Below are 26,729 nucleotides of genomic sequence, written 5' to 3'. Positions count from 1 at the left end.
CTTTCAAACAACTGACTGCTGCATCATAGTGCTTCTGAAACTCAATTTGGTGGACTTCATGTTTCTCCACTCCACTGATTAAATTCTTTTGCATATTTGCTTTGGATTTTTCCTCACCACCTGAAATTGGGGACTTGATTTGACCTCAGACACATCCCAGAACTGTTGAATGGATTGTTGAGATGCATAGAAGAGTGACATAATTTGGCTTGTTTTTCAATTCTTCCTCATCAAAAAATAAGTAACTAGTTAATGAAACCATCGTGCTTAAAATGAAAACACTTTTAAATTTAGTGATTCAATGAGCCAGATTGTGTCGGGGCTAGAAATCTACTTAGGGAATACCATGGAGTGAGCTAGCCCCTTAAGTGCCATCACTGCCTTGTAAAGATACCTATCCAAATTGCTGCAGGGGAAAATCTATTTTTACATCAGAGCTAATCTACAGAGGCAAATTTATTCGAAGTTACAATAGCTACCACTATAGCTCCGAGCTTCATAAAAACAAAGTTCATGGCTTCGGTATATCTGGAAGAATATTTCCCTAAACACAGTTACAATTATATTGTTCAAGTTTCTCACCACACAGCTCATCTTCTTGAGTTACCAATGAGAATTGTTTTGCCACACACATCAGAAAACTGTTTTTGGCTCTTTTACTTTAGTTCTCTGCAGTATGTGTCCGTGATAATTACACCAGCTGATATGGTGCACTTATGGACACTGCAGCAAGAGATAAACAGATATGATTTGACTGAGACAGGTTAAGATTGCTCTGTTGACCCAAGTCCTCATTTAGAAGAGTGACATCAACTATAGACTGTGATTTGATTGTGCCATTTTCTAATCTTGTGCTCAGTTTTTGCTTCTATCAATTAGCTTTCTGTATTTTTATTTATTGCCTCTGATATGCAAATAATAGTCTAGATTTTGTGGTCAAAATAGCAACCAAGCCTTGAGTAATTACTTAATTCGGGTAAATCTAACAGCAACTTTCCACAACTGTACATGAGCAGTTAAATGTGAAAGTCAGGAGTTGCCATGTTCCCCGGCAGCTTAGAAAGCAACCAGAACTTATGTAAAGTGGCATTGAGCTGATATTCCTACATGATTCACACCCACTCAAACATAAGTAGGACTTAGGGCTTAAACATTCAAATCAAATTAAAAAAAGGGACATCATGTCTGAATTACCCACAAGCAATTGGTCTGGCTCTGAAAATACATTTTTCTAAATGCTGAGTGTTAAGATTCAGTTCTTAAATTTTGTTGTTGTGTTTTATAAAGTTTACATTTTCCTGCCTTTAATCTCTCTACATTCATTTTGTATCACAGAATGATTTGGCATTGCATTAAATACTCTCTCTCCTTCACTATTTCAATCTCTATATGACTTATTAATGGGGATTTTTTAACTTCACTGCCAATGATGTCCACATTTCGGGAAAACTAGAATTTAATTGTCCCAGACCAACGAGGCAGAAAAAGTCAACCACAGTGATGGGACTGGAGTTATACATGGGTCAGACTGGGCAATGACAGCAGATTTCCTTTACTGAAGGACATCAGTAAACCCATAGTTTCATGCTTACCATTATTGAGACTAACACCTTAATGGCAGATTTACTTAATTATTTTAGTTTATATTCCCTGATTGCCATGGTGGGATGTTAAGCTCACATCTCTGGATCGAAGGGCCAGTACGATGGCCACTAGTCCAGCAAACTAACCATTGGCCTGTCCGCAGAGGTCCCATGTCCTTGATACAGCCATAGCCACATGGATTTCCAAGCACAGGAAATGCCAGTGCACAAACCTATTTGGCATTGTGGGCAAACTACAAAGTCCAGGCCAACACCTCCAAGGTGTACTTCAGCCAAACAGTCAGCCAATCAGTGTGCTCATACAAGCAGAATGCTGGGTGAATCTTTAGAACTCTTATTCTTAGGCAGGATCAAAGCTGACTTGCTTCCACTCTGGTTCTGGACATTCTGAGGTGACTGATGAGGCCAGTGGGAGAAGCAAGACTCTTCCACAGTCGGCACAGAAGGTGCCTGATGGCACGGGTGGTCGAGATCCTTCTGGACACTTATGCTGGGCTAGTGTGCTCCTGCACAGGACTCGAGGTTCCTGGTGCCATCCTGAATGCTCCTTCTCTACTTTGGCCTGTCAAAGACCAGGGATTCACAAGAGATGATGAGAAAGTTGCATTTTCTCAGGGAGGCTTTAAAAGCATTTTTGGATCTTTTCGATGGTCTACCTGGTAATCTCTTCCTATGACAGAGCCCTGCACAGTGTCTGTTTTGGGGGTCTGGTGTTGAGAACATGAACATCATGGCCTGACAAATGGAGCTGAATGAGTGCAATTAGTGGCTCAAAGCTGGCTTTGTTGGTTCATTCATCCTTGAAGTGCATTTGCAGAATTTTGAAGAGACATGTGGTTTGTCTCCAGTTACTCAGGGTACCTAGAGTTAGTAGTCCTAGTCTCAGAGCATACAGAGGGCAGGGATCACTGTTGACTGAGTTTTTTTTGCAAAAAATCAAAGTCCTTGGCTAGAGTACTGAAGCAATTGGGAATTCCTGCACTGCCTCCTCTGCGTATGGATTTGTACATTTTTAATTCAGTGAGAGTGCAGTGCTCAGGGCTGCATGGCCAGTTCCACTGTAGAAATGAAATACATGGAAAAATTAAACAGGGCAACATAGGGATAGAAACTACACAGCACTTCAATGAATGAAATTATTAATTATATGAAATTTCTCAGTTTCTCTACCAGCTAAATGAACATAATATTTTCCCTTCTCCAGAGTCCAATTCCACTTATATGGAAAGATGGACAGAATTTGAATTTATCTTTTTTAAAAGTTTAATTAAGAAATGCAGTCAAACTAATTTACAACACCAAAGTAACGAAATCAAAGCCTTGCCAATGTTTCCCCCCATCTCCTGAGCGCAAGGTCTTCATGGAAAAATATACTGAACTACAGAAAGCAATCCCCATAACAACTGCTAAAGTCCCGAACATTGGGTACAATGAAGAATGATAAAAAATCCATGAGGAAGCCAAGACCAGACCTGTGCCTACCATGATGGAGAACTAAGATCATGCCAACCACTGCTGCCAGGTAAATGAGACAATCTGAAAAATGTTACTAAAGACAAAAATGTTTTTAATCACCCATTAATGGATCACAATAATTTAACTGTGGCACAGAGCAGTTTTTCCACTCACAATTAAACCTATCAAACTATTTTTAACTAACTTAAGCAATTTGCTCACACATTAGTTGATGGACAGTTCAATTCAAATGAGGTGGGGGAAGAATAATCTTTCAACAAGTTATATTTCAGATGTGCCTACAATAAACTTACTTTCAATGGAGCAATTTTTTCCAGCACTTAATTAAAAATAATTTTAATTTCTGGCAAAGAAAACTTCCCAGTAAAAATGTGCATTAAATTTTATATTGAGTACATCATGCCTATTGAGGTGTTCGGGCATTTTTTTGGAACAGACCTGATTGTTATTACTCCATAGCAGAGTTTTAAATAGCATTTGTAAATTAGTTTTAGAAAGCAGCCTGGAATTGATTTGTAACTGTTGAGGTATTTCACTGCAATAAAACTTCCATTACTCAAACATTCAGGTTGTGACCCGGCATTGCAGTACTTATTTATAGAAAATTCAACCATTAACCCTGGTCTACTTTCCATTTGGCAGAGTCACCAGTGAAAAACAAAACAAGCCAAAAAACAGAGAAGTAGATTCTAAACCTGAAGCCAAACACCAGTGACCCAAATGGAATTCAAAAAGAAATTCAAATATTGTTTGAGAGCGCAGTGTTCCAGAGACAACTGAATCACAGAAAAATGACTGAAAGATAAATCAAGCAATCTTTGATTACCCAGAGGCATCCAAAACCAACGTGTCATCTTATGACCAATTCCTGCTTTATTTCCTCTTCCTTTTTGCTCAGTTTTCACTTTGGTAAATGTGTTTTAATGTTCTCAAATGTCAATTTCTCTTCTTTAAATAATTAGATCAATATTGCTTTAAAGAAAATGAAAGTAGCTACTGAAAGCATCAATTATCCAATTTATCTTAGCCAGCCAGACCAATGTCAAATCTGTATATTCAGAAGCTTTACAGTATCTATAATTACAGCACCAAAACAGCCTTCACCAAATGTCAGACTCTCAGCCTCACACCACACAGAGTCACACATTCTGGGGATATCTATTTCCTTTTAAGTCACATTTAGGTTCATTTAAAATGCTGTGCCAATGTGCATACACATTCAGATCCCCCACAGCATGAAATCACAGTAACTGAGAAGATGCATTGTTATAAGTAGTTATGCCACATTCTACAAGCTACTATTCTGCAATGTATTTCTTAAGGCCACAATGTCTAATTACTGTAAATGGGAATAACCTATGGTGTAAGGCCAACTGCCAGTGCTAAAGTAGTTGCAGTAGTTTAGCAACAAATTCCTGGCTGAAGGTCAGAAGGAAATGAATGGTTTTCTTTCTATTCTTTAAGATGCCATTTGTTAATTTTTGGCCTCATTCTCTGTTCGTCTCTCACTTTTTTCATGAATTACTTACACCAATCTTCCAAATGTGACCCTTTGAAGTATGACAGATGCATAAAAGAACCAAGAATGATACGAGGTCACAATACATTCTGAAGCAGCAATAGGGAATAGCCCATCAGCAAACATATACAGTGAATATGTTAAATGTCATTGCATGATTTACAGCACACGAGGGTAATGTAAGAAAGAACCTAAAGATGTTTGCTGAAGGAAATCATATCTATTTCAAAATGTATCTCCTTATTATGAGGTTAAAGTTACAAATTTTAAACAAATGGTTATAACCATCTGATTGCTTTTTAATGAAAACAGCTGTGTGGTGAAGCCTCAGTTAACCTCATTGCCCTTTCGGTTCTGGGGCTGGATGTGAAAGCACAGAAAAAAAATCAATGAATGTAAGTAACCTTTTATTGCCAGTCATATGATCTGGCTTTATACAAGGAGGGCCAATGTGAACCTAGATTCCAGGGTGTGGCTCTGCATTCATTACAAAACTAATAGGCACTCTCTCAAGCCCTGCTTGTAAATTGGAACAATTCCAATTTCTACTGTGCTCTGGTTTACAATTGACTGTATAAATAATTCAGACTACAGATTCTCCCAACTCTGCATTGACTAGTGGGTTGCAGGATTCCTTAGGTCTGATCAAGGACAAAAGAAAAAAAATCAGAATAATCCAAAATCCACTCCAAGAAGCAATACAAATAGATCACTGAGCATCAAACTTGTTGTGGGAAATTAAGGGAAAAACTGATATCACACTAATAGGCAACTGTGCTTTTTTTAAAAGTTTAAAAACACAATTCTAAATTTAAGACAATACACTGTAGAAGGCAAAGAATGCTTTAGTCTACATTTCAACATGCATCTGAACTAGGAGTTGTAAACAAAAAACAATTAATTTCAGAGAGCAGATACCTTCCTCACAAGCGAGCACAAGATTTCACCAAAGGGTATTTGCCTGACTAAAGAAAACACATTAATCATAAACACAAATGAAGTGGAAGGTGACTTCACCATCTATGAGAGATGTTAAAATTCTATCTATACATCTGAAATATTACCATATAAATCAGTAATCCCTACTGTTTCAAGCAAGTTCAGGAGCCAGTAGTTTACAGATACTAAACCTGTCACATAGCTCACAAATGCACAAGTGTGTCATGGGCATCTATTTTCCAGATAGCTCCAACGTGTGGTCTCCAGGTATAAAATAGTTGTTACTGTAAAAGTTTCAGTTAGGAATTTCTTTGGCAGCCCTTCTGATTGAGTGTTGCAACTCAAGGATAATCATTAAGAAGGCTGTTTATGTAATTCATTGTGGGTTTACGTTCAAGTTACAGCAACTAATTCAAAGAATCTCAGTAACAAGTATTTCCAGTGACAGCATCCACAAGTCCAGCTTCAGGTACAATCCCAAGGGATGCCTTCTGCAAGTGTCAGGCTTCACTTGTAGTGTTCTTCTGTCTCAGACAGAAAATCATGGGTTCAAGTCCCGCTGAGCAACCACATTTCATTGCAATGCTGGAAGAATTCAGCACTGTCAGTGATGCCATCTTTTGGGCAAGGTGATAAACTGAGCTCCTGCCTGCCCTTGAATGTGGAAGGACTGTTACAAAAGGAAGACACAAGTTAAAACAAACGTAGTGCCCCTATTCAAGAAAGGAGAGAGACAGAAAGCAGGAAAGTATGAAGTCAGTTAGCCCAATGTCTATCATTAGGAGAATGCTAGACTATATTAAAGTAGCAGCAGCAGGACATTTAGCAAATCATAATACCATCAAGCTGAGTCAATGTGGCTTTATGAAAGGAAAACAAAATGTGCCAAATTTATTGGTCTTTGAACAAGCAAGGTGGATAAAGGCAAACGAGTACGTAGGTGATGCATTTGGATTTCCAAAAAGGCAATTGAAAAGATACCACTTAAAAAGTTACTGCAGAAGGCAAGAACTCATGCATCAGAGGTAAGATAGTAACATGGGTAGATCTCTAGCCAACTTATGGAAAACAGAGTCAGGATAAATAGTTCATTTTCAGATTTACAAGCTATAAGGAGTAGAATGCTTCAGGAATCTGCACTGGAGATTCAACAATTTTCTCTTTATATTATTGACTTGAGTGAAGGATGAGTATATTCTAAACAAATTTACTGATGCTATAAGTTAGCATCATGAATGTCATTCATCGTGCAAAGAATTTTAGTTACCCAAGTTTCCCTCTGGTCTCAGTAAGAAACTGGGAAGGTTAGGGGTTCAATAAGTCACCACTTTATCCATCCATATTTTTCCCTTAGTGTTGCGAATGGTCCTCATCTGTAAAGTCACTACTACACAGCCATCTGGTGCAAAATAAAAGAGCAACAAGATAGAAAGTCATCTTCAGCCCTTCATTGCCCCTCCGCTCAAAACCAACTTACCTACGGATCACATTCTGTACACAAAATAACACACTTTTCATTCCTTATAATACAGCACAGTTAAAGCAAGACTTTGCGAGTGTTCTTTCGATAAACATTTATGAGAAATGTTTGGACAGGGTTATTGTGACAGAATGAAGAGCAATCTTTCTGATTCAGAGGCCCGAGGAAGACTTTGCAGTTGAACACTTAGTTTTCAGTATTCATGTGGTGAGCACATTAACTTTTTATTTTGAGTTCAATATTAAAATGGCAGCACTCTAAAGCTGTGATGCAGTCTTTAAATGAGTTTTTTTTAAATGCACGTTATCTTAAAGGGAGTGAGCTTATGACAATGTTAATCATCACAAAGCTCTATTAAAAATGACAAAGTAAGATAATTATTTTCAAAACAGCACCATAGATTTAACATGGTGGCCTTTATTTGCAACCTACCACAGGAAGGTCGTTTCCACTGGTAGGTGAGACTAGAACCAGGGGACATAGCCCCAAGATTCAGAGGAATAGATTTATGACAGAGATGAAGAGACACTGCTATTCCCAGTGAATCTATGGAATTCTCTGCCCAGGGAAGCAGTGGAGGCTACCTCATTAAATTACTTAATACACAGCTGGATTTTTGCACAGTAGGGGAATTAAGGGTTATGGGGAAAAGGCAGGTAAGTGGATCCGAGTCCATGAACAGATCATGATCTTATTAAATGACGACCAGATGGCCTACTCCTGCTCCTATTTCTTATGTTATGTTCTTATTTTTGAAGTATTTTCTTGCTGGAGGTTTTTGATTGTTACTGAGGGCAGAAGAGGAACCAATTTAAAATCAAGAGATGTTCCTTCCACATATAAACACAAAGCTGGTAGCCTTGGTAACTTGTACATTTTAGATTTCCAAAGGTAAATTCCATCAAACACCTTCTAAGGAGCCCAAAGCTTCCTACATAAATGATGACATTTATGCATTTATGCACCAGCTCAATGACTAAAAGTGCTTCATTCGATAAATACCTTGACGTAGTTTAGAACACACAAATTACAATAAAGAGTAGGCCATTCTGCCCCTCAAGCCTGCCCTGCTATTTAATATCATAGCTAATTGTACTCCAATCTTAATTCTGCATCTCTGTATACTCACAGTAACCTTTCACCTTCTTGCTTATTAAGAACATCTTCCTCTGAATATTCAAAGAATCTTTTTCCACGCTCCGAGGAAGAGTGTTCCAAAGGCTCAATGCTCAGAAAAAATGTCACCTCATCTGCTTTAAATGGATAACCTCTTATTTTTTTTAAAAAACAGTAACCCCTAGTTCTAGATTCTCCCACAAGGGGAGACATCTCTCCACATCAATGAGGAAGCACCAAGTAGAATTTGAAGAGCAAAGTGTAAAAACAATATATTTTTATGCACTGGACAATTAAAGTTGCATTTTGGGCAGGTTTACTCTAGCACTTTTGTTAATATTTGTTATCATGCATTACTTCAGAATATTTTAAGCTTTCATTGCTGAGCTTTGAATTTCCATTCAACTCTGATAATGCCCATTTTTTGTTTATTTTTATGCCGATGAAAACCTTTCAGATTTCTTCACATCGGGATCATTCTCCTCTTTCTTTATTCCTGTTTTCTTTTTTGCTACCCACCTGAGCTTTCCCAAATTCTCAGTGGCTGCAGGACCCTATTATTAGTGATCAGCAAAGTACGTTGGTTTCAAATGCATAAATTAGTGTAAAAAATGTATTTTCCAGCAATCCAATCCATCAGGGAGTTAATGCTCAGTAACTGATTAACTCCTTGATGTTGCAAGGATGACTGGGAAAATCCCCTTCTGTCAGAAATAAATAAACTAAGACCAATGATTTTGTTTTAGCAGACTGGTATTAATGCTTTATCAAAATTTATTTCCTTGACTGGAATATCAAACATTTTTAGGGAAAACCATATGACTTGAGGTTATTGTGTTTTGTGAGAAAGGAAACAAAAGAAATAGAAGCCCAATAAAAGTGTGAGGAAAGCACCACTCCCATGGTCAATTCTTCCCTACTTTGGAACACTTTCTTGCTAACACAATGCAATTCTTTTCAGAAAGTTCTTTCAGATCACCAATAAAATTGGTAGTAAAATCAGAGCCATGACATTTGTTCAGTATATCATGGTTGACAGTTGGAAGTTGTCTAAGGGTCATTAGCAGCCTATCCAACATCCACCCTTCATTCTTACAAGAAACCCAAATTCCCTTGTACCAATACCCATGTAACAAAAAGCCACAAGCAAATGCTACTGATGCTTATGGAAGCTAAAGCAATACATGTGCTACTCATAAACAAGCAATAAAGCTTGGACTAAATGCTGCAAATGATTCAGATCCCTTAACTTTGATTTTTATTTGGTATTGAGTGAAAAATGTCTTCTGCATCAGGCAAGGAGAAGGGTTTGGAGACTCAAAGTTGTACATTCTGAATGCCAACCAAAAATAGAAAGGAACCCTATTCCCATGGCTCTGCTAATGTTGCTCTGTAAGCAGGTACGAGGAATTCAATAAATAAAGGAAATGTGATTTAAAAACCTATGTCACTCTCCATACCCCTGGGAGGAAGGACCTCCATCTCTAGGTAAAGGCTGTGAATGGAAAGTTGAATTTACTCAAGCACAATGTGCTACAACACAAACCTGGATTTAGTGAGAACACAAAATATTAACTTGATCGTTTAGTCTGCATCTGTGCACATAACAGTCACAGCATTAAGTAAATTTTCTTCACTACTTTTTCTGAAATGATATAATCCACCTGGTTTTCTCACGATAGCTTCAAAAACAGAAAAAAAATTGCCTCATATGTACATGAAACCTTGCAAAATGAACATTGCTGCCATCATTTCCCTTTATTATGTCACTACTTCTAGGGGCTCATTACCAATATGTATGCGTGTTGATCTAAAGGACACTGAAGGTGAAGTATACTAGCTATTTTAACATATCCAAAACGCCTGCCAACACTCATTGAAAAATGGCCTCATGGATGAGGTGTTGGATTAATTTCCTAATAAATGGTTTCAACAGCTCAAAAATGACAAAGGGGAGACTGACTCCTATTATTAAATTAAATTCCTTTTGCCATTTTGATCCTTCCTCCCTACAAAAAGGAGTTGACCCCTCTAGCAATAAGATTCCTCAGACACTAGCACATAACTCCGGCTACTAGGCAGCTATCTGGATAAAGTGTGTTGCTAGAATATACATTGATGGGAAACATCAAGACAGATTCTATTCTAACCTGAAATCGACATATGTGCTCCACAATCCTCACATATTTGGTCATGAATGGTGAACAATTAAACAGCCAGGAGAAGTAGGATCAAAGAACAGAAGAGTCCAGCATGTGAGTAAGGAGGATGAGCTTCAGCCAGTGGTGGGTAATCCTGTTGGTCTCCTTTCGAGGCCTCACTATCACAGACGCCAGTCTGCAGCCAGTTTGATTCATTGCTACAACACAAGTGCTGGATAATAATCATCACTGATAAAAGAGATTCTAATGTCCCTAACGGGCATTGCCATGTCCACAACCTGGGAGTTAATGTCAAGCAAGAACTTTAATTGAACCAGCCAAATAAATACTACAGCTGCAAGAGCAAGTCAGAAGCTGGTTATCTGGTGCCAAGTAACCCTCATCCTTACTCCCCAATCTGCGTTGACACAAGTCAGGAGCAGAATCAAATATTCTTCACCTGCCTGGAAGTACAAGAAGCTCAACTTTATCCACAGCAGAGCCTGTTTGACTGACCCCGCATACAACATCCAAATCATTCATTCCCTCCACTGTCAATGTGCCAAAGCAATAAAGTGTACCATCTGCAAAAGCACCAGTTACTTGGCTAGGCTATTCCAAAAGCAACTCCCAAACCTACAGTCCCTACCACTTTGACAGTCTAGGGCAACACCACCTTCACAAATATAACACCTCCAAGTTTGCTGATGATATGGAAAAAATGGGAATGTGATCAGTAATGACGATGCAAATCCCTCATGGAGATAGTGACAAACTAAATGAACAGGCAACATGACAGACTCCAACGTGGGAAATGTGCGGTTATCAACTTTGGTAGCAAAAAAAGGCCAAGTTTTTGTTTAATGGTGAGATATTGGGAAATGTTGATGTTCAAAAGGATTTGGGTGTCTTTGTACAAAAGTCACTGAAAGTTAACATTGCAGGTGCAGCATCAATAGCAAAGCAACCAGTAGGTTGGCTTCTAATTGCAAGAGGGTTTGAGTACAGATGCCTTACTACAATTATAGTAATACAGTATACAGTAATATATGGTGTATAGTAATAGTGTAGCCTTGGAGCAACCACACCTGGAGCATTGTGCATAATTCTGGTCACCCTAACTAAAAAAAGGATATAATTGTTATGGCAGGAGTGCAGCAAAGATTTGCCTGGGGTGACATAACTAATACACAAGGGAGAGAGTGACAATGCCAGACCCCTGCGCTGGGGACGAGACGGTCGCCCACCTCTTTGCGGGCTGTAGGTTTGCAAGGAGGGTGTGGCAAAAGATGCAAGGGTCCTTGTCACGGTTCATTCCCAGCAGCAGCGTAACACAGGATTCTCTGATCTACGGGCTGTTCCCAGGGACACACACAGAGACGGACATCAACTGCTGCTGGAAGGTCATCAACTCGGTGAAAGACGTTCTTTGATCTGCCCGAAACTTGTTGGTCTTCCAGCACTGCGAGATGTTGGTAGGGGAATGCTGCCGGCTGGCACATTCCACGCCGCAGGAGTACATGCTGAGGGACGTACTGAAGCTGGGCGCAGCCAACGCAAAGGCTCAGTGGGGAAGGACTATAGTTTAGGGTTCTTCTGCCACTGGAAAGGGAGGGGCAGGGACAGGCGAGAAAGCCCCTAAATATTGTAAATACGGGACTGGGTAGCTTCTAGGGAGCCACACGTATGGCATCAGTGCTGTTTTGTATATAAAAAGGTAACACTAATGAATGATCAGTACAAGAATGTAAAGGTTTGCACTGTTTTGTAATTGTATATAGTTTGTCTTTTATTATGAATAAAGTTTATTTTGTATTAAAAAAAATGCCAGACCTCTATTTAGAATCATAGAATTCTTCCAATCTCATTGAAACCTACACAATTCTTACAGGGTTCAACAAGCTGGATAGGGAGTGGATGTTTCCCCTGTCTAAGTAGTTTATAACTAAGGGTCAAAGTCTCAAAATAAATCACAGGTCATTTACAACTGAAACGAGAAGAAATGTTTCAAGGGGCAGTGAATCTTTGGAATTCTCCACTGTGAAGGACGATGAAGGCTCTGTCATTGATTGCATTCAAAATGCACAAATAGATTTTGGGATATTAGAGAAATCGTGGGATATGGAAAATGGTGTTGAGATTTCATATCAGCTTGAAAGACCAAATGGCCTACACCTGCTCCTGATTCTCATGTTCTTATTCCCCTCCAAATCACACACCACCCTGACTCAGAAATACACTCAGTCCCTGTAAGCCATTGATTTGCCAACTGCTGATCCATGTATTCAACAGGTCAGCCCCAGACGCTAGCTCGAATTTTTCCCCAGTTAATGCACCTATATACATGTACACATTGTGTAAATATGAGCAGTTTGCAGACCACCTGTGTTAAATGGTTCCCTATTGTGCAATGTTCTAATAAAGATCAGACTTTGGTTTCACAGCTACATCTTGGAGTTTCAAAACTGATCTATGCTGATAAGTTTCAATGGATGTAGTTTGTTAGCTAAACTTTTTTTTAAACACATGTTAATGTGTTTAGAACATTAAAAGGGCATATTTACATTTGTTTGAGGGGTGGGAATATTGGGTACAAAAGAGAGGGCCTTAGTGGAACCCATGGTTTTTGTTATCTGCAGGATATCTTTGCCCCATCCTTTGCGGAAAACAAAGACTGAACACATAATCACTGTTTCTCCAGCGTTGCTAGATCTAAATCCTTGAACTCCCTACCCAACAACACTGTGGGAGCGTTCTTGTCAAAAGGACTGCAGAAGGCAAAAAGGTGGCTCGTCAGCATCTTCCCAAGTCAGGGATGGACAATAATCACTGAATTTGCCCATGATGCCCACATCCCCTTGTTGAATAAATAGTGATGCTGCTTGTAAACTTATGAACCCCTTCTTCCATTTATTCTTCCCACCCCACACTGCCCTGAAAACTATCATTACATTCCAATACCAGCTTTTATTTATTTTGCATCCTTAGCGTAGAGTAACTTGCCAAAGCACTTAACAGGAGTGTAGTCAAATTACATTTTACAATAACCCACAACTCCAGCATTTGTAGCACTGTCAGCATCAACCAAGCAGAGATTAGCCAATACCATGTGCATGAGAAATAAAACTTCCAACTCTCTGGTCTACGTGGCACAATTAGATGCCAACTCCCAATCGACCCCAAGTGAAACCACTTTCAGAAACAATGATCTTATGCATCAATTAAAACACAAAAATATCAGAAACCATCTCGAGAAATGGCAATTCCAAAACAGCAGAACGTTCTGAGTTTACAAAACTGCCTAGTAACTCCTGTTGTAAAGTACTGCCTTCAGTTCCCTAAAGGAAAAAGAAGTATTTTTAATCTGCAGTTTAAATTCTGAATGCAGTATGATTTGTTAGTTCACTAAGCCTTAACCACACGACCTCCATCAGAACACTTCAGCCCAGCTCAAGTTGCTGAGTGTACAGAAGGGTAAAAGAACACAGGCCGCCCCCAGGTTACGAATGCCCGACTAAGGGACACCCTTACATGCAAACGAACTTCCATATTATTAAACTCAAAAGTCCAATGCATGTACACACATTCATTCCTACAGATGGCAGAACTAGTTTCCTCTGACTCTCCACCTTTAGTAATTGTTCTTTCTTTATCAGTCTCATGTGTTTTTGATGTCATACATTACAATGCTGTGGAGGTATTGAGTGATTTTTGTGTCCTTTTCGACCTATGAACAAAAATTGACTTACAGGTGTCTGTAAAAAGAGATTCATTCACTATCCAGAGACAACCTGTGTACAAAGCCAGTCAGCTTGCAAATTCAACCTTCTATTGGCCAGTCATGGTGCAGCACTGTATCAACCATAACAGTGTCAATGAATAATTGCAAATGAATATGTTATTTGGTCACTCTTAGTTTATGCATCTAAAATGACCCTACACTCTTTCCAATACCCCCATCAATCATTAAACAAATCTTATGTTTTCTCTCCAATGTCCTATCTGGGAATTTGTCCCATGTGTTTTCAGTCAGCCAGCAGATTTTGACCTTACACATCAGTGTACAGTATCAACAGCATTCATCAACAAGTCTGTGATCTACATCTCCTCTGATTTTTATTTTCTTGCAAATAAAAGAGGGCTGTCAGAGGTTACAGCAGGACATAGGTAGGATACAAAACTGGGCTGAGAAGTGGCAGATGGAGTTCAACCCAGATAAGTGTGAAGTGGTTCATTTTGGTAGGTCAAATATGATGGCAGGATATAGTATTAATGGTAAGACTCTCGGCAGTGTGGAGGATCAGAAGGATCTTGGGGTCCGAGTCCAGAGGATGCTCAAAGCAGCTGCACAGGTTGACTCTGTGGTGAAGAAAGCATATGGTGTATTGTCCTTCATCAATCATGGAATTGAATTTAGGAGCCGAGAGGTAATGTTGCAGCTATAAAGGACCTTGGTCAGACCCCACTTGGAGTACTGTGCTCAGTTCTGGTCGTCTCACTACAGGAAGGATGTGGAAGCCATAGAAAGGGTGCAGAGGAGAATTACAAGGATGCTGCCTGGATTGCGGAGCATGCCTTATGAAAACAGGTTGAGGGAACTTTGCCTTTTCTCCTTGAAGCGACAGAAGATGAGTGGTGACCTGATAGAGGTGTAAAGATGATAAGAGGCATTGATCGTGTGGCTAGTCAGAGGCTTTTTCCCAGGGCTGAAATGGTTGCCACAAGAGGACACAGGTTTAAGATGCTGGGGAGTAGGTACAGTGTACAGAGGAGATATCAGAGGTAAGTTTTTTACTCAGAGAGTGGTGAATGCATGGAATGGGCTGCCAGCAACGGTGGTGGAGGCGGATATGATAGGGTCTTTTAAGAGACTTTTGGATAGGTACATGGAGCTTAGAAAAATACAGGGCTATGGGTAAACCTAGTAATTTCTAAGGTAGGGACATGTTCGGCACAACTTTGGGGCCCGAAGGGCCTATGTTGTGCTGTAGGTTTGTTTCTAAAACAGAACTAACAAACACACTTCACAATAATACATGTTACATTATGCCAGAGTCAAACTGATGCTTATGTCACAAGAGCAACTTCCCGATGTTAGTCATGAATTTACCCCTTATGAGTTTGAACCTCTGGTTCCTTGCACTACTAGTAGAACTTAGCTTGGAATCATTTTCCACTTCTACCTTTTCTGTTCAGTTCACAAGTTCATATTCTCCACAAGATCAACTCTCACTTGCCTATTTCCAAATGTGAAACACCCAATACAAAAGACTCATCTTAATTAGTGATCAACCTGCTAGGTTTGTCTGAATAGGCTCCCCAAACCCCATTGGCCCAAAATGCACAGCACTCCAGGTAAGATTTAAGCAGATTAATAACATCACGATGACGATCTTTTCTGATCACTACGTTTTGCCTTTAAATCGGTAGGTTTTGACCCTTGCTGTTTTTACAATGATTTGATACTTTGAGCATCAAATCTACTAAGTTGCTGGATCTTATTCAACGTCATTAATGCAGCACCAATCATGGAGTGTCCCCATTTCCCATTTTACCTCCATTGTGCACCTGTTGCATTTGTCTACATTACATTTCTTCTCTTCTCTTCTAACCTCTCCATCTCATAATAGGGGGCAGAAATGATGGTGTAATATTGCAGGCAATAAAGGCTAAAATTGTCTCAGAAGCCTTTTCATAATAAAAATTTCATAATAAACTTTCTGTTACTGATTGATAGACAAATTTTCCACCAAATCATGCAAACATGCTTCTTGATATAACATGGAAGTCAAATAATGTGATTTGTTGAACATTGTCAAAATACATTAAGCCAATTTGCTTCTATGACAATAGTACTTTTACAAAGCAAAAACAATTTGAAAGCTGTCATAGTGTAACAATGAAGGGAATTACTAGAAAAACTTCAGGGAAAAAATGCTCGCAGGGTGCAATGTTCACCGTCACATTGTGCAAACCAACGTTTTCCTAATAAAAAAGATGGAAATTACTTCTTAAGCACCAAATATCACTGAATGTGCAACAAAGATGAACTAATGCATGCTACAGAAGGTACACCTCCAACATTTCAGAGAACAATTCTCAGATACAAAGCACATAGGCAGATACCACACCCTTTGTTTTTGATTTAAGTCAATATTACGCTTTGCAAATTGATTCACGATTTAGAAACCACTATTCACCGATCTATACTTTGCCAGGAGATATCAGTCATAACGAATTTCTCATTGGGCAGCAAAGAAAAACACTTTGATAAATATAAAATCTACTAAAATAGGAAGTATGACATCTCATAAATGAAAGCAATTGCTGGGTACGACAAGACCATTTTGAAGTTTATTTGCATGGCAGAAATGTTGACTGTTTTCTTATAGAAAACTTATCTCATACAATAAGATAAATAAAAATGCTAAAAATAAACTTAATTCTCAGTCTCACACAAAGAACATGGCATCATTGATAATTTCTGAATATCCTCATAGGATTCGAATGTACATTTGAAATAACGCAAGGTACTTTTCTGGTTTCCAACTGGCAAGAACAATGAGCCAATAATCAATTGTTTTGCTCTGGTATTTATAGAGAAATAGAGTGTTAGCACAGACAGGCCCTTACCAACACACATAATACACAAACACTCTATTGGAAAGTTTTGGATCCTCCCATGACGTTCTCCGCAGTTTCAAGGAAGTCAAAGACCATGATTCTTTGAAGCAGGATTACTATGGTCTGAAATATTTTGCTTTTTCTCCTCCACATACAGGATTTGAATTTGTGTTAACATTACAATAAATGGCTAATTCACACCTTGTTCAAAACAAAGCGAAAATTAGAAATTTCACACAAATTAGCCATTTGCTGAGGTGGCTGCGGAAGGTGTATTAAAGAATGGCACTGATCCACATGTACACCCTGCGACATCACATGTTGGTGCTTACATAGATAGTGCCACCATACATAACATAATCAATTCTGCAGTGTTGTTTATTATATGCTGGCAATGATCACTGACCAAGGTAGATATGACAAATTGAATGGCTCCAAATGTTTAGTTATGACACCTGTAAATTTTAATTTTCATTCTTTCAAATATATAAAAGTTATTTTTGTTTACAAAGTGTGCAAAAATGCTTAGGAAAGGATCATAGATAAATTGCTTTGCGTTAATCATGGCAACTTTTAATAGTAGTTAATCAATGACCAATAATATTTATAAGCTCACCTCTATCACCGCAAAGCTTCTCACATCTTTCCGACTACCCCCCCCCCACCTTGATCCACCTATCACAAGCAAGCTCATGCTCCTCCCACTCCCCCACATCCTTTTATTCTGGCTTCAGCCTCTTTCTTTCTGGTCCTGAAGAAGAGTCTTGGCCCGAAACGTCGACTGTTCATTTCCCTCCAGATGCTGCCTGGCCTGCTGAGTTCCTCCAGAATTTCGTGTGTGTTAAAATTTCTAAGCATACTCTTAAATAAGTAAAAAAGCCAAAAGCATTGTTGTTGTATATAAATTTAAGACCAGAAGCCATAATTTCATGTAAAAGAATAATTGTTCACCTTTATATTCAAAGAACTATCATTCATTGCTTATATACTTTTTATCAGCAATAATCATGTCACCGCATATTACTGTCATGTAAATGTTGATTACTGAAACAAAATTTCAAATACTAAAGCAAAATACTGTCCATGCTAGAAAATCTAAAAATAGAAACAGAAAATGGTGGAAATAGCAAGTCAGGCAGCACCCATGGAAAAAGGGATTTAATATTCCAGGCTAATGGTTCTGTATCAAAAAAGAAGAAAGGCAGCTGCTTCGTGTTTTTCTCCAAAGATGCTCACTAATTTGGTAAATATTACCAATATTCTCTGTTTTTATTCAAGTTTTAGATTGATTGGCTACATTGACAAACAGTAAAACATTTAAAGCCTACATTGTGTAAAATTTCTCCACGAAATTGACAGATAAAGTGTCATGGGGGAAATATTACGACCAGAACATTTCATTAATCCACACGTACCTAACTGGTTTTTGGAGAATATTTTGAAGTAGTTTACCAGACTATTTGTTATTCCTGAATTGGGAACAGGACAAATGCCCTCTGAACAAGACAAAATGTGATTGTAAGAGGAGGTTCCTGCAATAAAATGAATTAAGCAGTTTGCACTAACGTACCTTTACAGAAGGCTTCACCTTTTTGTTGGGTGAACAATTGAGGTCCTCATGAACTCTGTTCAGTAACCACAGAAGGAACTCGAGTGCATCATGCTGGGAATTGCCACGAAATTGGGATCCATATTTTGCAACTATATTCTGAAACAAAATAATCATTCCTCATTAAAACAAGATTCATCACAATGCTTCAAAATAGGTGAGAATTTGTAGCTGTTAAAACCCAGAGATCACTTGTTCAGCAATTCAGTTGATCCACCCTGGAAACACTATCTACGTGAAGATGATTTAAAAAATGACAAGAGTTAATGCTGGATATTGGAAACAAAAGTGGAAAGCCCTGGAAGTGCAGAGTTTTGCCAGCATCCAATGTTGAAGGAGAAACAAATGTGAAATGTTAGCTACCTCTTCTCTGTGGATGCTGACAGACCAGCTGAGTGTTTCCATTAACAGTATACAGGCCATCTCTGGCCTAAGGAACAGGTTCCATCCCTACAGATGTCCATAAGTTAATTTTGTCCGCAAGTCCGAAAATACACAAAAGTCACTCAATATGGTAACCATACCTTATAATATCGTAATGAATGGCACCAGAAACACACAAGACTGATAAAAAATAATTACTAAAAGTGGAGAGAGGGGGAAACTAATTCTACCATTTATAAAAACAAACATATATACAAATGCCAGATTTTTGAATTTAATACTATCATGGAGCTCGTTTGTAGGGGTACTTGTATGTCATAGAACAGTGCAGCACAGGAACAAGCCCTTCAGCCCACGACGTTGTGCTGAACTAATTAAGCCTAATTAAACTAATTCCTTCTGCCTGCACATGGCCAATCTCCCTCCATTCCCTGCATATTCACGTGCCTACCTAAGAATCTCTTAAAAGTCTCCATCATATCTGCCTCCACCACTGCCCCTGGCAGTACATTGCAGGCACCCACCATTTTCTGTGTTAGAAAACTTGCCCTGTACAGCCTTTGAACATCCCCCCCTCACCTTAAATGCATGCCCTCTAGTATTAAACACACCAACCCTGGGAAAAAGATACCAGCCATCTACTCTATCTATGCCTCTCATAACTTTATAAACTTCTATCAGATCTCCCCTCAGTCTCCACTGCTCCAGAGAAAACAAAGGTTTGTTCACCCTCTCCTTATAGCACATGCCCTCTAATCCAGGCAGCATCCTGGTAACCTCTTCTGCACCCTCTCTAAAGCCTTCACATTGTTCCTATAATGGAGCGACCAGAATTGAATGCAATCCTCCAGGTGCAATCTAACCAGAAGCTGCAACATAGCTCACCGACTCTTGAACTCAGTGCCTCGATTAATGAAGGCAAAAGCATGCCGTACGCCTTCTTTACCACCCTATCAACTTGTGCGGCAACTTTCAGGGAGACAGCCATTTAAACAGCTATGAAAGTTGGGTGTTCGTTACCCAGGGATGGCATGCACATAATTTCTTCACAAAATAAAACTCCAATAATGTTAATAAAAAAAATAACACTGACAGCAAATCTCAAGACTTAGACTCAGATTTATCCAGAATGGAAACAGGCCCTTCAGCCCATCAAGTCCATATCCAGCATCAAGCACCCATTTGTACTAATCTTGCATGAATCTCATTTTATTCTCCCTGCATTCTCATCAACTCCTCCAGATTCTACCACATCCCTTTATAGAAGGGACAATTTACAGTGGCCAATCAGCCTACCAACCTGCACGTCTTTGAGATGTGGGAGGGAACCAGAGTACCAAAAGGAAACCCAAGCAGTCATCAAACTCCAGACAGACTGTGCCAGAGGTCAGGATTGAATCCCAGTCACTGAGGCTGTGAGGCAGCAACTCTGTTGGCTGCGCTACTGTGCAGCCCCAATTCCTAGACATATGTCACTAACTTTGTTATTTTGAACGAAAAACAAACTGCTGGAGGAACTCAGCAGGTCAGGCAACATCTGTAGAGGGAAATGGACAGTCAACATTTTGGATTGAGACCCTTCATCTGGACTGCTAAGTGGCTTGGCAAGGCAGTCATTCTAGTTTTTCATCATTTTACAAGTGGTAAATATTTCATTCATCTAGATAAAAATAATGTAATGAAGTCACAAAAAATTTCATAATTGGGATAATGAGGTCCTGACCTCGAGTGCTCTTGAACCTCTGGAGAAGGAATAGCCAAAAAGTTGGAACATATCAGTGGATTAATGGCAACAAATTGTTAACCAAATGAATTTGGAAGCTGACCAGAAGAGAAATTGAAAGTTCCACAAATAGGGGATGGGTGGAAAAAAGTCACAAAAGAGCAAAATAAAAGGTACCATAATATATATTTAAGAACATTTGTTGCCAGTAACTTTGCTGAAAATCTCTAATAAATTACTACAATCACTGCACAGCCAAGTAACAATTGTACTGTTTCTATTGTTTATGTATTTGTATATTTAAAGGCCAAACTCTCAAAGTAACTGGGGCCATGGTTAGTAAATATCTCAGGAGATTCATTATCCACCATCTTCTACAAACCCACCAACGCCCTCAGCTACCTTGATTACAGCTCCTCTCACCCTGTCTCTTGCAAGGACGCTATCCCTTTCTCTCAATTTCTCCGCTTCCACCACATCTGCTCCCATGATGAGGCTTTCCACTCCAGGACCTCCGAGATGTCCAACTTCTTTACTAACCGTGGCTTCCCCCCTACTGTGGTCGGGAAAGCTCACACCCACTTCTCTGCTATTTCCCGCACCTCTGCTCTCACCCCCACCCCTCCCAGACCCAACAGGGATAGGATCCCACTTATCCTTACATTTCCTCCTACCAGCCTACATATGCAACACATCATTCTCCACCACTTTCACCATCTCCAACGGGACCCCACCACCAAGCACATCTTCCCCTCTCCAGCCCCTTTTGTAGCGACTGCGCTCTCCACGACTCCCTAGTTCACTCCTCCCTCCCCATGCATCGCGCTCCCACCTCGAGGACTTTCCACTGCCCCTGCCATAGGTGTAACACCTGCCCCTACACCACCTCCATCACGGTCCTTTCAGGTGAGGCAGAGATTTACCTGCACTTCCCCTAATATCATCTACTGCATTCGGTGCTCCAAGTGTGGCCTCCTCTACATTGGTGAGACCAAACACAGACAAGGTGACTGTTTCGTAGAACACCTGCGCTCCGTCCATAACCACGATCTGCATCTCCCTGTTGTCAGTCACTTCAACTCCCCCTCCCACAGTCCTTGGCCTCCTCCACTGCCGGGAGAAGTCCAAATGCAAACTGGAGGAACAGCACTTCATTTTCTGTCTTGGGATCTTACAGCCTAATTGCATGAACATCGAATTCTCCCATGTTAAGTAAACCAAACCCCGCCCCCCCCCCCCCAACACCCCCACCTTGCCTCTTCTTTTCTTCCCTTTCCTAGCCTCTCTCTCTTTCCCCAACATCTTCTTTTCCTCTCCTCCCCTCCCCCCATACTGCCTGCCTCCATACCTTTGACCCTTCCGTCGGTGGATCTGCTCCCCTCCTCCCCCACACCTGCCTATCACTATCTCTTACCTGCATCTATCTATCACCACCTTGGGCCCACCCTGCCTCCCCACTTCTGTCCACCTATCACTGCTGTTTCTCCCCCCTATATATTGGGCTTCCTCTTTTCCTATCTCCTGTTCTGAAGAAGGGTCCTGACCCGAAACGTTGACTGTTTGCTTTTCTCCACAGACGCTTCCTGATCTGCTGAATTCCTCTGGCATCTTCTTGTTTTTTTCATCTAGATTCCAACATCTGCAGTCCTTTGCTTCCCCAGAGTTTTAAGGATCTTTCAGTGATTGCATGAAAAGCCTTTCGGTCAATCACACCCACATCAAATAGGACTGTATGACCCACTGTGAAACAGCAGCAGCAAGGTCATGTTGGATAAGGATCGATGAGAGACCATGTCCACAGTCACAACATTACTGCCATTGCTCAGGGTTGCTTGGGGCAGTGGCAGGGTGGAAACCTGACTGAGGAAGTGATTACTAACTTGAAGCAGAATGGGGTCATTATTCACAATGTTTGGTGATCAGTTTGGTGGAAGTGGGGTAAATGGAGTGGCAGGTGGGTCTCAATATCAAGGTCAACATGAAGGGAAACAGTTGAAAATGTAGAGAAGGAAGGAAGTTCAGGGCCAGGGCAATGGTGCCCAGAGGTGGGCTTTTGGCTGGAGGCCCAGATGGTTACAACTGGAAAGGGGGGGGTGGGGAAAAGAGGTGAACAAAGAGTTGTTGTCCCTTATTGTCCCTCAATAGGTCTGCCTTTTTAAAAGCAGAAAGGTATTATATATATGTACCTTGCTAAGCCCTAATATAGTCATACAGGGAATGGACAACCAGCTGTCTATCCTACTTTCTTTATGCTCAATTTTAGACAACACAAGTAATAATATCACTGTAAATTTAATAATCAGAGGCATCAAAAACATTCAAAAATGTAAACAAGTACAGTCTTTGAATTCGGCATATCCTTTCTCCAATTTTTGTCGCAACAGGAAAAGTGTTTAGGCAGCTGCTCCACAAGGTGAAATTTCACTTATGTCTTTGTACATTTAATGTAATTATTACTGAAAAGGAAATGCTGACCAGTTTAAAGGTAATGGATTCTGTTTTTCAATCAATGGAATTTGCTTTGCGATAATATGCACTGGGGTAGAATCAAACAGAGTACTATTTAGGATACCTGATAAGAAATTAACTTGAAGTATCAGTTTGCATGTTCCTATGATTCATGTGTAAAAGATTCCGTAACACATTCCAAAGAATAATGAAGTGACCTAGTTGAACCGACATAAGCAAATAATGAAAACGTGATCCTACAGATGCTGGAAATGTGATAAAAATAGAAAATAATGTAAACACACAGCAGATCAGACAGTTTATGGAGGGAGAGAGGCAGAGAGAGGCAGAGAGAGGCAGATGACTGGCATCACAAATTGACTTTTTTTTTTAAAATCAGAACTGGACATTAGAGATTAAAGGCTACAGTAAGTGGCAGGCAAAGGTAAGCAAGAATAAAAAAAAGGAAGAGGGTGTTGATATGTGACAATAACAAAAGGGATAAAGTCAAGTACTAAAGGTTCAACACATTTCCAGGATTTTTTGTTTTATTCCCACAGAATGGCCAACCACTTTACAGCCATCTGCAAGTGTTGCTGACAGAAAACCTACTGTCTCCATGTCAACCTCTATTAGGAAATAATTGTGAACTTATTTAAGATGCTTCAAATGTGAAATGCTTTGTATAAATAAGGTTTTGGTTCATAATTTTGCTGAGATTTAAAAGCACCATTTCAAAAACTTCACTGTGAACTAATGGCCCCCCTGAAATCCAAATCTTATTGATGTTAATGACTTGGGGAAATGTTAAAACCCATAATTATCTGACAGTTGAGGATGTTAGGAATGGTTAAGGTTACATAAACAATTGATAAGATCAATTCCAGGAAGCATTCAACATCTCCAATAGTAGTGTGCAAAACGACTTGGAATTGAGGAAGGATTTATCCAAGACAGAAGATACCTCTATGCATAGCTGTTTGTAAAACTTAATGGAGGTTCACATCGTCTTTTCTTGGTGGAGAATTTCAAAATGAGACAGGAAACAAACAGTTCATTTCATGTCCTCTGAACATCAGTAGGTTTGAGTTTCAGTGGTAGGTGTGTTCACCTTGGCTCTAGACCACTCCCATCCTGTAATTTCACACCCACTACAATACAACTGCAGTGGTGTAAAAAAAATCAAGTTTGAAAGCCAAATCGGAGTCCATAACAATTCATTTTTTATGTCAAGAAGCAGTGACACTTTACTAATATTAAAGTTTAACCAGAGGCCGGTGAGAGCTCTCTAAATGTGAAAACTCGCGTTTCTGGGGAGAGCAGGAACTGCACTGAAACTACCACCCGCCAAATCACAACTCCACGGAGGTGTGAATCAAATATGCAACTATTTCAATGGCAGATAATTGACACAATTAACTCCAGGAAGCAATCAAAAATCCATTTTAAGTAAATCTCGCATCACCTTTCATTCTCATTACCAGTGGCTGTACACTAACACCTTTAGAATTTCCTACTGCCACACTGCCGATTGCTTATGTTAAGTAAAAGAGTTGCACTTTCAATTCCCAATTTCACCAGAGGGGAAAATGATAACTTTTCAAACTTGCAGCATTGCTTTCAAGTGAAGCAACCTCCAAAAATAACTTGCAGAATAATCTTTACTGTCACTGATGCAAATGCGAAGTTATGGATAGACTAGATGCGGCGAAAAAAAAATCAGGATGTGGAATTGGACACTGAATGCTGCTGCACAATAAAGCGAAGACTGTGGTATTGTGTTTAATGTCAGACCATCAGTATTAGTCACCCAGCAGTGCTGGGAGATTAACGCAACGCCCTGAAAGTTGACCGAGTGACGATTAGTGTTAGAGAAACAAATTTCTGGTCATTTGCTAAACCTTAAAAATCAGCAAACGTCAATCCATTTCAATCGGTGCAGAAAAGATTACTGTACATCACATCGACAGAAACACACACCTCATTTCACGTCCTGTAAATATTAGCAGGTTTGTTGAGTTTCAGTGGTACATGTGTAATTCACGTTGGTTCAAAAGTGCAAGACCACCTTCATCCTGTAATTTCACACCACCACAGTGCAACTGCAGCGGTGTAAAAAAAAGTTTGAAATTTATGCGTGTGATTCTGCTTTTAATTTTTAAATACCCTTCCCCTAGAAACCAAATGTCTTTCCAACTTCCCCCAAATGATAAGCGGTCGACTGCACCTCACCCAGCATTCTGAAACACAACGTGCGCTACTTTTTCCTCACTTTGGTAGTTGCAAAAGTGAGTGACTTAGGGAACTTTCCGAGAAAATTCACCCTGGCTGTCTGCTCACCACCGGGGCAACAATCCTACTCCGCACAACCCTTTCCCCAAGCGGGATGAGTTCCTACCTTGAACTGCACGGAGAGCTGCGGCGTGTACTCCAGGGTCCAGAGCGCCCGGACCAGCACGGCGAGCTGCTCGGTCACTTCGGCGCTGCCCTGGCGCGGCGGCTCTCGGCTGCCCAGGGTGCCGTTGGCTCGCAGTTGCTTCAGCTCCGAGCGATACTGCTCCAAGCCCAGGTACTCGGCGAACAGCTCAGTGTTGCTCAAGCACTGCACCACGGCGTTCATGAAGCAGGTGTTGCCGTGGTTCTTCAAGCCCAACACGCCGGGGGGTTTCTCCCCGTGGCCCCAGGACACCCGCTCCTTCCCGGGCTGCGGCTGACTCCTGGCGGCGCCGGGCTCCTGCTGCCCTTCGGTGCCCGCTTCGCTGCAGGTGGCGAGGGTGACGGCGCCGTCCCCGAACCCCCCGTCGTCCTCCTCCTCCACCTCTCCCCCTCCGCCGCCTCCTCCTTCTTCTCCCTCGGTGGGCGCCGCCTCTCCGAAAGGTGCTAAAGTGAACAAAGTTTTGAAGACCCCCCTCACGAAGCTGCCGACCGACCTCAGCGACCTCCTCCTGAACAGCCTGCCCGACAGGCTCTTCCTCCGCTTGGCCCTGGACACCTTCAGGGTGGCTTTGGCCGCCTTCGGCTGCTCCTCCGCCGCCGCCGCGTCCATCGCTTGGCTTCACCCTCCCCGCGGCTTCATCACCTGGGCACAGCGCACTAGATCTCCCGGCAGGAGCACGCCGCCGCACCCCCGCACCATCCCATCTCTCTCCCTCTCTCCGCCCTCAATCCAACCAGGCTGGGCTTGCTTCCTTCCCGATGCAACAACGAAAAGAGTTCAAGCGATCGCCGGAGTCCCTCGCCAGTTAACGCCACCTTATTTTTTGGCAGAATTCCGAGTGCAGGCGAGGTGTGTTGTTACCTGACTCCATGTTGTCGCTGAACCATCATTTGAATGGGTGCAGCTGTTTGGCGGAGGTGCCGCGTTGCTCCGCCCTCCCCCGTCCAGCCCCCTTCGCCCTTCAGTCCATCACGGGAGGCGCCGGCCGGCCGCTGGGAGGCCCGGCTGTCACTCAGCGCGGAGCCGCCGCCTCTCCCGACACCGCGTCCACTTGAAAAAAAACTTGACAGCACCCCAGTTCCAGGATTCACGTCCCTCTACGATGTCTCCTTATTTGTTTCCCTAAATAAGATTGTGTGTGCCGTGGGTAGTTCACACTCGTGCATTTGATATGCTGACGTGTGTGTGTGCAAATATGAAGTGTGAAGCAATGATTATTTCGGCTAACC

General features: G+C 40.9%; 1 protein-coding gene across 1 annotated transcript in view; it reads right to left on the bottom strand.

Annotated features, from left to right (window-relative positions):
* Nucleotides 1-26,418, bottom strand: part of usp43a (ubiquitin specific peptidase 43a) — a 338,744-nt gene extending 312,326 nt beyond the window's left edge. Inside the window, exons 1-2 of the mRNA XM_052033131.1 lie at nt 25,462-26,418; nt 18,470-18,607 (exon numbers count right to left, since the gene is read on the bottom strand). Coding sequence (XP_051889091.1) covers nt 18,470-18,607; nt 25,462-26,109 — 786 coding nt within the window. The 5' untranslated portion in view covers nt 26,110-26,418. The remainder of the gene's footprint in view (nt 1-18,469; nt 18,608-25,461) is intronic.
* Nucleotides 26,419-26,729: the final 311 nt, after the last annotated feature.

This window comes from Pristis pectinata, chromosome 18 (assembly GCF_009764475.1).
Source record: "Pristis pectinata isolate sPriPec2 chromosome 18, sPriPec2.1.pri, whole genome shotgun sequence".
Lineage (NCBI taxonomy): Eukaryota > Metazoa > Chordata > Chondrichthyes > Rhinopristiformes > Pristidae > Pristis > Pristis pectinata.
This window is presented reverse-complemented; position numbering and strand designations above follow the sequence as displayed.